At 46.8% G+C, this 14492-nt stretch overlaps 1 protein-coding gene and 1 long non-coding RNA gene across 7 annotated transcripts in view; one reads left to right on the top strand and one right to left on the bottom strand.

The window, feature by feature from the left end:
• Positions 1-3592: 3592 nt before the first annotated feature.
• Positions 3593-4543, bottom strand: LOC144326994 (uncharacterized). Its single transcript, XR_013391951.1, has 2 exons — positions 4389-4543; positions 3593-3958 (listed from the first exon to the last, which is right to left on the bottom strand). It is a non-coding gene; the product is annotated as an uncharacterized LOC144326994 (long non-coding RNA).
• A 961-nt stretch (positions 4544-5504) lies between these two features.
• Positions 5505-14492, top strand: part of CCDC88C (coiled-coil and HOOK domain protein 88C) — a 100789-nt gene continuing 91801 nt past the window's right edge. For 2 of the 6 annotated variants that reach the window (XM_077924769.1, XM_077924762.1), the window contains exons 1-2: positions 5509-5796; positions 8515-8615. In XM_077924769.1, coding sequence (XP_077780895.1) covers positions 5737-5796; positions 8515-8615 — 161 coding nt within the window. In that variant the 5' untranslated portion in view covers positions 5509-5736. Of the gene's footprint in view, positions 5797-8514; positions 8616-12843; positions 12956-14492 lie in introns of those variants that run through there. The other 4 variants (XM_077924781.1, XM_077924778.1, XM_077924756.1 and 1 more) reach the window with 4 other exon arrangements.

The following is a 14492-nucleotide window of genomic DNA, read 5'->3' on the forward strand; positions in this document are numbered from 1 at the left end:
AAACAAAAAAAACTTGGCCCATCCAGCTGGCTTCCATAGTTATCCCAAATGGTGCCATTGCCATGATTTCTGCACCACTTGTGACTGACTACTTGAATGTCTGTTTTAAAACAAAGTTTGCCATGGTCACCAGAGTTGCCTTTTTTTTTTTTTTTTTTTTTTTTTTTTTGCTTTAACTAATGCGCTCAATGAATGGTGTTTTTCAGCCGCTAGGTGGTGGAAACATTCTTTGCATTGCCTGGTCATGGGGAGTGACAGACATTGCAAACAATGCCTGTTTTTCTTCTTCTTTGTAATACAGAAACTACAATGTTTCAAATCTTGAGTGTCGGGACTATACAAGCTCTGCAGATGTTAGAACTGTACTCACAAGGGTGTCCCATAGCTCATTTTATCTATCCAACACGTGCACTGAAAAGTAGAACATGATCAACAACAAAGTAAGTAGTGACAGAATGCTTAAAGAAGATGCCAGTTGCATTTTGGAAAGCAAAGAGATGGGGCAATAGCTGTTTGAAGTTTATTTAGCCACGTACTGTTCACCATTCAGCTGCCACTTGAATGTTCTTCGTACAGTTCAGTTGAAGAGCGCATATGTTTTTGCCAAGTATTTTCTTGCTCTTCTTTCTGTCCTCTAGAGCGTTTCATAAATCACAGAACTAGAGAGTTGGAAGGGGCCCCAAGAGTCAATCCCTGGGTGGGTTCGAACCACCAACCTTCTGGTTCAGAGCCTGACCCACTGCACCACCTCAGATCTCCTGACACTTTGTTGTTGTTGTTGTTTAGTCGTGTCCGACTCTTTGTGACCCAATGAACCAGAGCACACCAGGCACTTCTGTCTTCCACTGCCTCCCGCAGTTTGGTCAAACTCATGTTTGTAGCTTCGAGAACACTGTCCAACCATCTCGTCCTCTGTCATCCCCTTCTCCTTGTGCCCTCCATCTTTCACAACATCAGGGTCTTTTCCAGGGAGTCTTCTCTTCTCATGAGGTGGCCAAAGTACTGGAGCCTCAGCTTCAGGATCTGTCCTTCCAGTGAGCACTCAGGGCTGATTTCCTTAAGAATGGATAGGTTTGATCTTCTTGCAGTCCATGGGACTCTCAAGAGTCTCCTCCAGCACCATAATTCAAAAGCATCAATTCTTCGGCCATCAGCCTTCTACACTTTGTTAGAACACAAAAGTAAATCCATGCCAGGTCTGCTGGCATAATTTCAAAGTAGTGTTATTAACTTGCAGTGGTCATACATATTTTTTTCTGACATTTCTCCATGCAGTTTATTTAACAGCACTTCTCCATGAAACCAGATGAGTCAGACAAAGGGCAGCAAGGAGTTTAAAAGGAAAGAACTGACATGCATTTTTGCCTTAAGAGTTAACCAAAAACTCCCAAACCAAAATCAACTGCAGTGCCTGCTAACCACAGATGCAGAAGTATGAGCTGTGGTAAGCTGCAGTTCAAAACCAGCAATTCTATCTGTATGTACAAGGCAAATCTAAGAGCATCACTATTTGGAATTCTTAACGGTTCCCTAGCTTCAACTGAGAATACCATACAATGCCAAGGACATGATGATACCTACATATAAAATAAATATTTGTAAAGGACATGCTACTGCCTTCTAATATCAGTTATTCTTGTTATTATTAGCAGGGTTTGTGAATGCAACGATCCAAATTTATATTTGTGTGTGCGATTTAATTTTCATTCAATTGCATTTCCTCCCCCTTTATTTTCATAGGAACATGAGCATAAGATGAGCCTGCTGGACCAGGCCAATGGCCAGGGACGCGGACTTATAAAAAATATTGGGGGGGGGGGCCGGGAAAGCTCATGAATAATAAATAAGCTCATGAATATGCAAATAAAGTGGCGCCGCCTCCTCGTGAGCGAATAGGGGAGAGCGTGCTGCGCCTATTAATCAGCTCCAAAGGAAATTGGGTGGAGCTTTTGCTCGGGAGGGAGGGCAGGAGGCATGCAGCCCGCCCCTCCCTGTGCATTTTGGGCTGGGGGAGGGGCGGCGATGGCGCTCTGCTGGAGGGGCGTCAGAGATTATTGGGGGGGCAGAGCCCCCCCAAACGAATTTTTGAGGGGGCTCGGGCCCCCTCAAGCCCCATGGAGTCGGCGCCTATGCCAATGGCCCATTCAATCCAGTATCCTGTTCTCAGAGTGGCTGACCAGGTGTCTCTGAGAAGCATGGAAGCAAGGCATGAACACAACAGGACTTGGCCCACATTTGATTCCAAGCAACTGGTATTTAGAGGCACAATGCCTCCAACAGTGAAATCCAGTATGCCTGGGAGCGTCTCCACCCCCATCGTTCAGCCTGGACACTCAGGTCCAGCTCCGAGGGCCTTCTGGCAGTTCCCTCATTGCGGGAAATAAGAATACAGGGAACCAAGCAGAGGCCCTGTGGAACACCCTCCTATCAGATGTCAAGGAAATAAACAACTATCTGACTTTTAGAAGACATCTGAAGGCAGCCCTGTTAAGGGAAGTTTCTTTATTGTTTGATGTTTTATCGTGTTTTTAATATTCTGTTGAGAGCCGCCCAGAGTGGCTAGGGAAACCCAGCCAGATGGGCAGGGTATATATAAATTATTATTATTATTAATCAGAACTTAACATGGATAGAAACCATTGATTTCCTTATTTCTTATATGCTATTGAATTACATGTTTTGGATTAACTAAATAAGAATAACTATTTTTTAAAAAAAGAAATAGTAAGCCCCACTGTGTTAAGTGGAGCTTACTTCAATGTAAATGTATATAGGTGTACAGACTTAGTTTGTTCAAAAATAATCCGCCTCTTTACTGCTCCTCTCAGATTTCCTCCCAGCATAGAGGAAAAAGGTCACCTATTTTTTATTATTTAACCTGTTCAGAGTCTTGAAAATGAGGCAGGCAATCAACTTTCAAAAAAAGAAAGAAAAGTGTGCCAAGAAGTCTGTGGTTAAGAAACACTTGGCTGCATCATCACTATCATATGTTATGTGCATCTGGTACAGTAATTCTCAATTATTAGCCCTCCTCCACTGCAAAAGTACAGAGGTGTGTCCGAAATGCCAAGCGTCTGTTGTAACAAATTGTTAAATAAAGTACAACAGAGATTCATATCTCCAGTAGTGTGTGTAGAGAGCCAGGAATATACAAACAGGAAGCAATTTCCTACTTAGTTTATATAGTCTTTAAGAGACTGAGAAATTAAAGTCTGCTATTATCTTAGGAAGATATGGCCCACCAGAATTCCCTAAGGCATAAATGGCCACTAGAATCAGTAATGACAAAGATTGAGGAAAATACACCTGAAGGTTTTATACAGATTATATTTTACCACCCCCAGGGTTAATTTACCGTATATCTATGGCTCTGTTAAGCCTTGAGTGCTGGAAAAGAACTCTACTGCTTTGAGTACTACCACCCTATGTGGTGGGATTGCCCAAAGATTTGATACTTTTAGGATAAAATGTTAGTGGATGTTGAGAGTTCTAACAACTAAAGCAAATATTTCAGACCAATTATAATGAGGTGTCTGTAAAACAGAGAGAAAAATGGGCCTAAGCAAATCCATGGAGGCAAGCGAGAAAAAACCAGGATTGACAATAGTTTATGGGAAGGAAGGTCACACATAATAAAATAAAATAATGCATAAGTCCCAATGCTTTCAGTGGAACTTGCTTTTGAGTGTCTGGGTGAGCAGGTAGAAGCGAGTTGCAGAGATGATGCCCCAATTTCAGTGGTCAGACTGGAGGGGCTCACCACCGTTAGGGGCAGAGGCCTAGATGTTTGGCCTCTGTTCCTTGTTTTGGCTCTCCCACTCCTTAAGAAGGTCCTCCTGGTAGCTTATCGACTTAGATCCTCTGGTTTGGTGATGCTGTTTCTGAACACCAGATCGATCCATAATAAGACTTTGGGACTTCCTTACCTTGTTTCCCCAAACTGTACTTTCTGCAGGAGCTGTAACAAGGTTAGAATTATTGATTTATCCCATTTCTACCCCACTAATGAGCTCAAGGAGGCACACATTGTTTTCTTTCTCCCCACACGGACCCTGTGAGGGAGGTCAGGCTGAGAGTCTGTGACTGGCCCATCAGCTTCCTGGCACGGAGGGGATTTGAACCCTGGCCTCTCCCAGGGCCTGATCCAATGCTCTAACCACTACACCACCATACCCTCCAACATTTCTTAAATGAAATTAGGGAGATCTGAAGGGAAAGCGGGACGCTCTGGGATCAAATTAGAAACCGAGACAGCTTCTATAAATCCAGGACTGTCCCTGGAAAACTGGGGCACTTGGAGGGTCTTCACCACACTTGCTCCATCCCCCCTTGTCTCCCTTTCCCAAATGATTCCCAGGACTCTGGGGTTAAATCCCCTATATACCTACAGGCTCGCTCGACCAATTCCCTTTGTCCTTTGGAAGCTTTTGGTATGAGTTCATGTTTAAACACAATAGGCCAGCCTAACGCTGCCGTCATGTTTGCAGAGACCACGAGCCCAGAAGAAAAACATCCTGCCGCTCCGAAGAGGGGAATCGAGCCCCCACTTGGGAGGCTTTCGTGGGAGAGGATTGTTTCTGCGCTGAAAACCAGAGCCTGTAATTCCTCTCCAGTTTAATCAGCCTGCCCGCCTCCTCCTCCTCCTCCTCCCAGCGGATTGTTGGGGACGCCTCCAAAGTGCTGGAGACCAAGCCAGGCGCCTGGGACTGAAACCGGAGGCGCGGGAGGCCACACTTTGCCTTTCCTTTTCGAGAAACCCGAAGGGGCAGCCGGCGTCTCATCCGCTCGGAAGAAGTAAAGACAAACTCGCTTCCAACGCGGCTCACATCCACAGAAGCGACGGCGCGCACCGCGGACCCCGCGCAGCTCAAGGGGGTCCGGGTTCCCCTCGCGCGCACTTTGTTCTCGCGGCGCAGTTGCTCGCACCTTCCCAGCCCAATTAGCCCAGAGGCACCTTCCATTGGCCAGCTCCAACCCTTTACCCCAGGCTCTCATTTGCAACCAGCGACGTCCATCAAAGTGGGTGGTTTGTGTGTGTTTGCCCTCCCCCGCTCCCCTTTCATCTTCAGTTGTAAAAGAGTTCCCGCTACAGGTAATAACTGCGCGGCGCAGGAGGACTTTGTCTCTTGCCTGGAAAGAGGGAAAGGGCGAAGCGCGCTAGAGCGCACAGGCAGCGCGCCTGGGACGCGCGTTCTGCTTGGCTTCCAGAAGAAAGAAAACTTTCGGAAGCTTTTCTCAAAAAGAGATCCCTTTCCCGTTTGTTCCTTTCCCCACCCCGGCCCGTCTTGCGCATCAGCCGCCGCCACGAAAGAGGAGCCACCCGCTACGCCCGGAGGCTTCGGCAAGAGTGCGCCGCCGGTTGCTCAGGTCCCGCCGTCGCCGCCGCCGCTCCTTTGCGCGCGAGCTGCGCCCTGTCCTGCCCACCAGCAGGTTGTTGGCGAGGGCTGGGCTGCCTCGAGGAGGAGAAGGAGGCTGCCGCCGCCGCCGCCGCCGCCGCTTTTGCAAGCAGGAGCGCCGCAGGAGGGCGACTGATCGCGACCCGCGTGTGCGCGTCCCTCCCCGCCGCAGCCCAGGGGGAGGGGAGAGAGGAGATGAGCCTCGTATTGTTTCCCTCGTAAGCCAGTCCGCCCGGGCTATGGGCTCCTCGCCTTTGTTCCCCGCGTGAGCGCAACCAGCTCGAGCCAAAGGCAAACGGAGGAGCCCGCCTCCTCCTCCTCCTCCTCTTCGGGGAGCAACATGGACGTGACCATTTCCGAACTCATGGAGCTCTTTCTGCAGAGCCCCTTGGTGACCTGGGTGAGTTTTTGCAAAGACGCCGCCGCGTTGTTGCTGCTGCTGCTGCTGTTGTTGTTAGCAGTTGTTGCCGGGCGGGGGGCGGGCTGAGCGCCTCTCTGGTGGAGGAAATCGCCTTTCCTCGTGGGGCACCTAGGAGAGGCCACCCAGGAAAGGGGGTCGATTCGGGTGGGGAGGGAGAGAGGAGCCACTTGGCGGGGCCCCTTGGGAAAACACGGACACGGAAAGTGTGCTTGTTGCCTTGCTTTTGTTGGCGCCGCTTTCCTCTCGGTTTCCGGAAGGAAAGAAGTTGATGGAGTTTGAAGTGGGTGCCTTGTGCTCCCAAGTAATCCTTGCAGGATTACTTTAAAAGAGAGAGAGAGAGAGGAGAAAGAGTGTTAGATTTCCTTACCAACTAACTTGTCGCAAAAGTGGGCTTTCCAAATTAAAAGTTTGTTTGTTTTTTTCAAGCCACAAAACTGTGTGGTTGGAAATGCTCCATTCATTGTGTTCTTTAAAAAAAGAGAGCTATCCGTGATCAGGCTCATTATTGTTCATTCATAAAAGATTCCTTTCTCTTTTATGGGATGTGGCACCTTGCTCTCCGGCAAGGTGTCGGAAACCCTAAAAGGAAAGGGGGAGGGGACCCTTTAATCTTTTAAACTAGAAGCACTTGTGCATTGTGACTGTTGAGGCTGCTTTGGCCTTGATGCTGCCCAGATAAAGCTTCCCTACAAGAAGAGTAGCGATATTCAAACCCCACCAAGATTACCAGGAGATTCCCTTTTGAAAGCCATAATTGGCCATAGCTTCCTCTCCCTCGCACACTTCTGTTGTGCCCACATACCGAAGTAGACATGTGCATGATTGTCACCAAGGGCCGTGGTCTTCCTGTGGTTTGTGTGCTGCTTCCTGTGCAGAAATCCTGCTTAGCACTGGAGGTTGAACCATGAAGGCAGATGGGGCACTGCCCTGCGGACCTCAGTCTACCCATAATTCTACCCATAACCAGCCCCACCCACCGGCCTTCTTACTTATTGCCAGTCTAAGGAGTGGCACTGCTTGCCAGCTTCCTCCTCCTTGATCTCAGCGCTGCCCTTGCAGAACTCTGCAAGGAAGAGGATTGGGGGCAAAATTAGGAATGAGTTGCCCTTGCCTGTCATTGGTTCTGGCTCCAGCTCCTGTTGGTCTCCCTAAGCTCCCACCCCACAAGTTCCAATGGGCACCAGCCACCATTGCTACTGTCTTTGGGAATTCATGGCATTGTCTCCTTTCCAACACATAATCCTTCCTTCCTTGGAGCAGGAGTTTACAAAGGAAGGGGACATAGGATTTCTCTTATACAGTACATGCTAATGACTCTTTCTGGCTCCCCCCTCCCCTCTGGACCTTTCATCCAGGGGAAGAGAAGTTTTTTGGGGTTGGCCTTTGGAGCCAGTGCAGTTTTAAGGCAGAAACAGTCAGCAAAACCTTGCTTGGAACAGAAGGAGAGCTAGTTGAAGGAGAAATAATTGAAAAGGAAAGGTAGCATGTGCTCTTTCGCCCCACTTGAAGCCTGATATCCATGTGTTTAACTCTCCAGTTGAAATCAACTGGACCAAAAAGCGCCTCACCTGAAATTGGATTGTGGCTGTGAGGTGTGGAAGGAAATGAAGGATGATCAATGATCAAATGCACATCCCTTTGCCCTAAGCGTGAGGATTTCCCCAGCCTTGATTGACCTATGCTGAATTTACACATGCAGTGGTAGAACTGACTGCACTACTTCAGGCAGTAGGGTAGGGACCAACATTTTTCAATACTCCCCTGCATATACTCCCTGTACAGGGCCAAGCCACCTGTTAGCCAAGGTGTCTCAGGTGGCAGGTTTGGAGAAGCAGGGGATCAATTCCTCACCTGGCTCACCTGCCTGCCTGCAGAGCTGCCCACCTCCATTTTGCTGAGTGGCTACTGACCTTGCTCCTGTGGCCTGGACAACAGCAGTGTAGTGGCCGTGCTCCGAAGGGTTCTCCTGGTCACCACTTCATCTGATCATGGGTCCTTTCTTAAGAGTGAGCCACTGTGGATGAGGCAGCTCTGACAGTAGTAGGCAGTAGCATTTGGTGCTGCAAACAGGACATTGGTGGAGATAATCTCCAGGGCTGGCTCACTCTGAGTAAGGTCTCTTTGTTCCTCTGAATGATAGGTGAGCAAAATGCCCCCAAAGAGGCTTAGGTGTCAACCTTTCTCCCAAAGTTGTTACCTGCTTGAGTGGAGTTGTTACACAGAGGAGGGTTCAAAAAAGCTCTCTTCTACTTGCTGTCAGACGGGGTTCAGTCAGTTCTACCACATCAGCAGTCTACCATTTGATTTCTAGACTGGCCACAACACCTCATGCCATCTGGTGTGCCATAATAAATTAATAGTAGCAGGCAACGTGTACCAGGCCTGTAGAAGAGGGCAAACTTTTCAGGTCAAGTTGTTCTCTCTTTTTTTAACGTGTATGTGTCAAGAAGATTAATTGGGGAATGGAAATTGGTTTAAGTAAGATCTTGGAAGGAATCGAGACAATGCCAACTGCTATTGAGATGGATTTGTAGCAGAAATAATGGTGGGTGTTTCCTTAAAGTTAGTGGATACTTTTCTCAGGCATCTTTGCTAACATGACTGAAGGTGACTGGGGCAAAGTTGCAAAGTGTTGTCCCCCCCCCCCTTCTTCTTTTTTTGAGATTATTTCCTAATAAAGCTTTTTTTTTCTGGCAGGTGAAAACGTTTGGACCATTAGGGAACGATAATGAAGACAAGCTCGCCATGTATATGGACCTTGCGGATGGAGTCTTCCTGAACAAAATAATGTTGCAAGTGTGAGTTACAACTAAAGGGATGAGTGGGGAAATTATGCTTTTAGAACTGGTGGAATGAAAGCATTTGTAATGAAAGTCAATGCCATCGATTCAGCACCCTAGTTTCGTGGGTGACTGTTGCTGCCTCTTTCCTCCTGGGAAAATTAATCATGGTTCACCTCTGGCTTTTGATTGACTTGCTCTTCTGTGCTGTCGCTGAGGGCTTTTCAAAGCCTATGGTTCCATCACTCAATAGCAAAGTGCACACACTCTTGGGAAGCACATGGTTCCAAGTTCAAATCCTGGCATCTCCAGTTAGAGCAGGGGTGAAGGGCCTGCGGTTGCCCAGTTGGCTTTGAGCTGCAGCTCCCACCATGGCTGACTATTGGTCATACTGGCTGGGGCTGATGGGAGTTGGTGTGCAGCAGTATCTGGCGGGCTGCATGTTCCCCACCGTTGAGTTAAAGGCTCTTGGGACCAGGTATGGGGAAGATACCCGAGAACTTAGAGAACAGCTGCCAGTTGATGCACTGGATGCTAGATGCGAAAGTATAGGACAGCTTCATAATGCCAAAGAGATGCTTAGATGCCGGGAATGGGGAGAGGTTGGCTTTTAAAAAAGGGAAAAAAGGTCACGCCTTTTTATTCAATTTATTCAATAATTCAATTTAGACAGAGAGAACTTTTTCTTTTTTAAACATGAAGTTTGAATGTTCTGAATGTGCTGTCCTGCCAGAAGCAGGGTGTGATGTATCAGACAATTTTAGCAGCCTATTGTTCATAAAGCTTTTGCAATCATAAAATCCTTTAGACGTTAACCTAAAATGGCAACGGAGAGAGGGAGGAAACAGTGGTGCCTGGGGAAATATTAATTTGTGCATAAGTGTCTTTTCTTTCTTTCTGTCTCTGAGCTCAGTTAAGCCTAATTTTGACCACATCCCTTCCTGTTACGGATTCTGTAACATGATGAAACAACCTGTTTCATGTGAGCTTTGTGCTTGGCTTGAAACACAGCTGCGTTTCAGAAGAGTTTAATCTCAGCAGAATATGTGGACTTGTGATCTTCTTGCCTTAAAGAAAGGTGTAATGTTGTCTTCACTCTCTTAATTCAGTTATCACCAAGCGTCACATCAGTGTAAACGTTCACAGGTTCGCAGCTCTCTAGAAATACAAAGTTAGTCAGATGTGAAACATGTTTTTAGAGCGGTGACTGTCAGAGCACCTCAGCAGAGCTGGTTTTGCTTTTCCTTGTAGTAGAGTTTTCCGGGGCCAGTGTTGGCAGTGTGCCCAGTTGTGCCTCAGAATCAATGAAATTAAAACCTCACTCCCGAAAGGTTGCGTCTGTTTAACAAGAAACCAGAACTGTGGCTTTTGTGTACATCCAGCCTAAGCTTGCTGCAAAGGTGGTCACAGCTACTGCCTATGACTTTTGCCTTTCATGTCGAGACATTTAGATTCTGCACAGCAGTTACTGCTTTGCCTGTAAATCAGAGGAGGCCTTTTCTCCTCTGCCTCCCACCAGCTCCTAAATTGTTTTTTATTGCTTCAGAGAAAGGAATGAATCTGAGTTTCTAGTGCAGACTCATCAGTTTTTCAGGCCTGGTGTAAAACTGTCTTTTAAAGTGTTTGGCTCAATACCTTTTAGTGCTTACTGATTTCAGATTTGACAGCATATTTTTTGACTGACTGAGATAATGTCGGTTATTTTGGCATGTGAGCACTCCCTTTGCTTCCTGCTTTGAGCATCAGTGTAGTAAGGTGCCAATCCCCTCCTGTTAAATAGTCTGAATGCTTCTGGGTTTTTCTTGCCAATTTTATGTGAAATTACATCTGCAATTGGACACTGCATTTCACTGGTGAAATGTATTACCTAGGTGCCATCTTGGCAGGTGGGCTTCGACTCTGTATTTCCCTGATTGCAGCTCACTTCAGGTTGCAGCCAGACTGTGTTTGCAGAAACTGGAAACAGAGAAGGCAGTATTATTATTTCTGCTATTGCTGATTTACCTAAGAGCTGGAGTGAATGGGTCTTGGCTGGAAATGGATGCAAATACTGCCTCATGCATTTTTATTTTTATTTTAATCATTGCTTCCCTATTTGTAAAAAGGCAGTGACATGAATATTATCTTATTCATTCATTCATTCAAGGCTGAGTGGTGGAAATTGATTCTCATTTTATCATTGTGGGTGGAATAGAACTAAAAGTGACCCTTTTTTTGCACCATTTGCTGAGTTCTGCATTTGCACATATACTTTTAACTGATCCAACGCCAATCTAAAAAAAATGATTTAAAAAAATATTATTATCAAAGATCCAAGTTTGGAGTGTGTGTGTGTGTGTGTCATTTTCTTCTTTTAAGTGCAATAATCTTACCCTCACTTTCCTGAAAGGAAGCCTTGTTGAATTCAGTGGGGCTCACTTCTGAGTACACATGTATAAGATTGTGCTGCATTTTGTTTCATGTAGGATGCAATATAAGGACGTGGGTGGCACTGTGGGTTAAACCACAGAGCCTAGGGCTTGCCGATCAGAAGGTCGGCAGTTCAAATCCCCATGACAGGGTGAGCTCCCATTGCTCGGTCCCTGCTGCCCACCTAGCAGTTCGAAAGCACAAAGTGCAAGTAGATAAATAGGTACCACTCTGGTGGGAAGGTAAACAGCATTTCCGTGTGCTGCTCTGGTTCGCCAGAAGCGGCTTAGTCATGCTGGCCACATGACCTGGAAGCTGTACGCCGGCTCCCTCAGCCAGTAAAGCGAGATGAGCACTGCAATCCCAGAGTCGTCCACTACTGGACCTAATGGTCAGGGGTCTCTTTACCTTTACCTTTAGGATGCAAAATGGTACTATTATATATTTAAAAGAAGCTCAGTAGGTAGGTAAGTCTACTAAATTTCGTTCTTGGAGAGAGGGTGTGTATATCAGAACTGCAACTTGGTGGTTAGACAGCTGGGCAACCTCCCTGAAGATGCTGTGTGTCTGACTGATGGACCTCTTTCCATGTAGAACACACAGCTTTAAAAGATTAACTAATCCATTGGGATAGAGAATGCAAGGATGGCTAGTCAAATGAGTTTCTTGTGTATGCTCCAGGGACTGATTAAACTTCAGTAGCTCTCATGACCTTAAAAGGCTTCGGATAGACTTTTTTCCCTATCCCCCCCACCCCCCATAATGCCATAGCCAATTTAAATTACTGCTATGAAGTGTGCACACACACTCTACCCACGCCTTGCAAGTTGAGACATAATTGAATATCTTTATCTTGTACAGCATTTTTAGGGAACTATCTTTAGATCTTACAGAGCGAATGCATGGGTGGGCAGAAGGGAGATGTAGATTTCTGGGTGATTTTCAGTAGACTGCAGGGCCGTCCCTGGAGGGGGGCAGCTCCCCCCTCAGTCAAGTCAATAAATAAAGATACTTAACTGACTAATTGCATCACAGATAACTCAGTTCTGCACCCCCCCTCACATAATGCCTGCTCCTCCAATAAATCCTGTCTGTGCTCATGTGCAGAGCTCAGGACAAATTATATTGTATGGGGCTCTCCTTTGCTTTCCTCTCCCCTCTGCCTCTGCTGTGCTCCACCTCTTTATGTTGGTGATGGTGGCAGACTCTGGGGGAAATAGTGGCAGCTACTCTCTCTAAGACCACTTATAAAATCTGAAGGTAGAGATGAGTCCCAGTAGCGCCTATGACTGGGTAAGGGTGGCTGGAAGGAGACAGGTGTTCAGATATGGGGAAGTTATTCTTCCCCCGAAACACCAGGATTCATATGAAAGCAATTGAATCACCAGCAGATTCATTTATTTTAATTAAAAGTTTATTGGCACAAACACATACAGATTGAACACAATAAAAATGATGGTAAAGGTAAAGGGACCCCTGACCATTAGGTCCAGTTGCGGACGACTCTGTGGTTGCGGCGCTCATCTCGCTTTACTGGTCAAGGGAGCCAGCGTTTGTCCGCAGACAGCTTCCGGGTCATGTAGCCATCATGACTAAGCCACTTCTGGCGAACCAGAGCAGCGCACGGAAACGCTGTTTACCTTCCCGCTGGAGAGGTACCTATTTATCTACTTGAACTCTGATGTGCTTTCGAACTGCTAGGTGGTCAGGAGCTGGGACCGAACAATGGGAGCTCACCCCGTCACGGGGATTTGAACCACCGACCTTCTGATCAGCAAGCCCTGGGCTCTGCGGTTTAGACCACAGCGCCACCCACGTCCTTCCACAGTGCCACCTGCGTGAGAGAAGAAAAACAAAACACAGATACAGAGGAGGGTTTAAAAAAAAAAAACCCAAGAAACTACTGAAAATAAAGTGCAGCATTCAATTGTTTCCTGGGAGAAGAAAAGGTGGGTCAATTGAGTTCTCAATAAAATCTCTCCACATACTTGTCTGTAGAGCAGGGGGTTTAGTGGGCTGTCCAACTGAGTTAGCATAGGAGAGAAACTTATCAGCAAATTTGGAACAACTAAAGGAAAGTTACTCTTCACACAATGGATTGTCACAAGGTGTGCTGCTGGGCCAGCCTCTTGGATGGCTTTGAAAGGGTTCAGATAAAGTAATGGGAGGTTGGTATAGCCAGTGACTGCTGTTCCTAAGCACAGAAAGTACTTCCTCTGGACAAAGAGACAAGGGTGGCCGCCTGGCATCCTAGCCTTGGCATTGCTAGAGGGTGTACTGTTGTCACCACTTATCCCTGTTCTATGGGGCCTGCATGGCTGTTGCTGTCCTAATCAGAAACATGTTTTGCTTATGCTGGAGAACAGATATAAAGCAAAATTCCCAAATGGCTTTGTCAACTTTTGAGAAAACATTTGCGTGGTCACTCCACCCAGTGAATGGAATTTGACATTTGTGTGTGCTGGGGGAAGGGGAGTGCAACAACCACTGCAAATACCTGATACAGTCTCCTCTGCTTTTAAATGGAGGGCTAAATAACTTGGGTCTTCAGCTGCTTTCGAACTGCAGTTCCCATCATCCTTGACTACTGCTCTTGCTAGCTAGGGATGGTGGGAGTTGTTGTTCAAAAAGAGCTGGCGACCCAAGTTTGGGAAACACCGGGTTAGAACAATGTTGTCAGACTCCGCAACTCCCAACACACCTGACTGTTGACTATGCTGGCAAGGGATGATGGGAGATGGAGTCCAACAGCCTCTGGAGGGCCACAGTTGATTTAAAGTACAGTGGTACCTTGGGTTAAGAACTTAATTCGTTCTGGAGGTCTGTTCTTAACCTGAAACTGTTCTTAACCTGAGATACCACTTTAGCTAATGGGGCCTCCTGCTGCCGCCGCGCGATTTCTGTTCTTATCCTGAAGCAAAGTTCTTAACCTGAGGTACTATTTCTGGGTTAGCGGAATCTGTAACCTGAGGTACCACTGTATTCTGGACATCTTGCTGGGAGCAAACACGGTGTGGCTGTCTCTCCACCATTGTCTGCTTCGTGCGCTTTCCAGAGGTACTTGTCTGGATGGCGTTCGGAGAGAGCGCCGTAGACCTTTGGTCTGGCAAAGCAGTTCATCCATTTTCCTATTATGGTCTCGCCATGCATAGTCATCCAACTGAGACCAAGGTGAAGGACAGCCGGCAAATTGATGCCTGTAAGACAATCTACTTCTATGCCTCCTGTGTTTCATAGGCATGTCTGTTTTGCCAGTATCTGCACTTAATATTTTATTAACCGCTTCCCAGGTGGTAAGCTGGAGAACTATACCTTAGCCATTGTTCCAGGGACAGGGGCTTGTTATACAAGGAGAGTTCAACAAGTTATATTGCTTGTCTTTCATTGTCCCCTGTATCCTAGCCTCCTTACTGATCTCACTGGACCAGTAAAATATTTGTGAACCCAAAACTAATGATTAGATGGTCAGTTCTCGGTGAACACTAC

The sequence above is a fragment of the Podarcis muralis genome, chromosome 1 (genome assembly GCF_964188315.1).
Source record: "Podarcis muralis chromosome 1, rPodMur119.hap1.1, whole genome shotgun sequence".
NCBI classification, from domain to species: Eukaryota; Metazoa; Chordata; class Lepidosauria; order Squamata; family Lacertidae; genus Podarcis; species Podarcis muralis.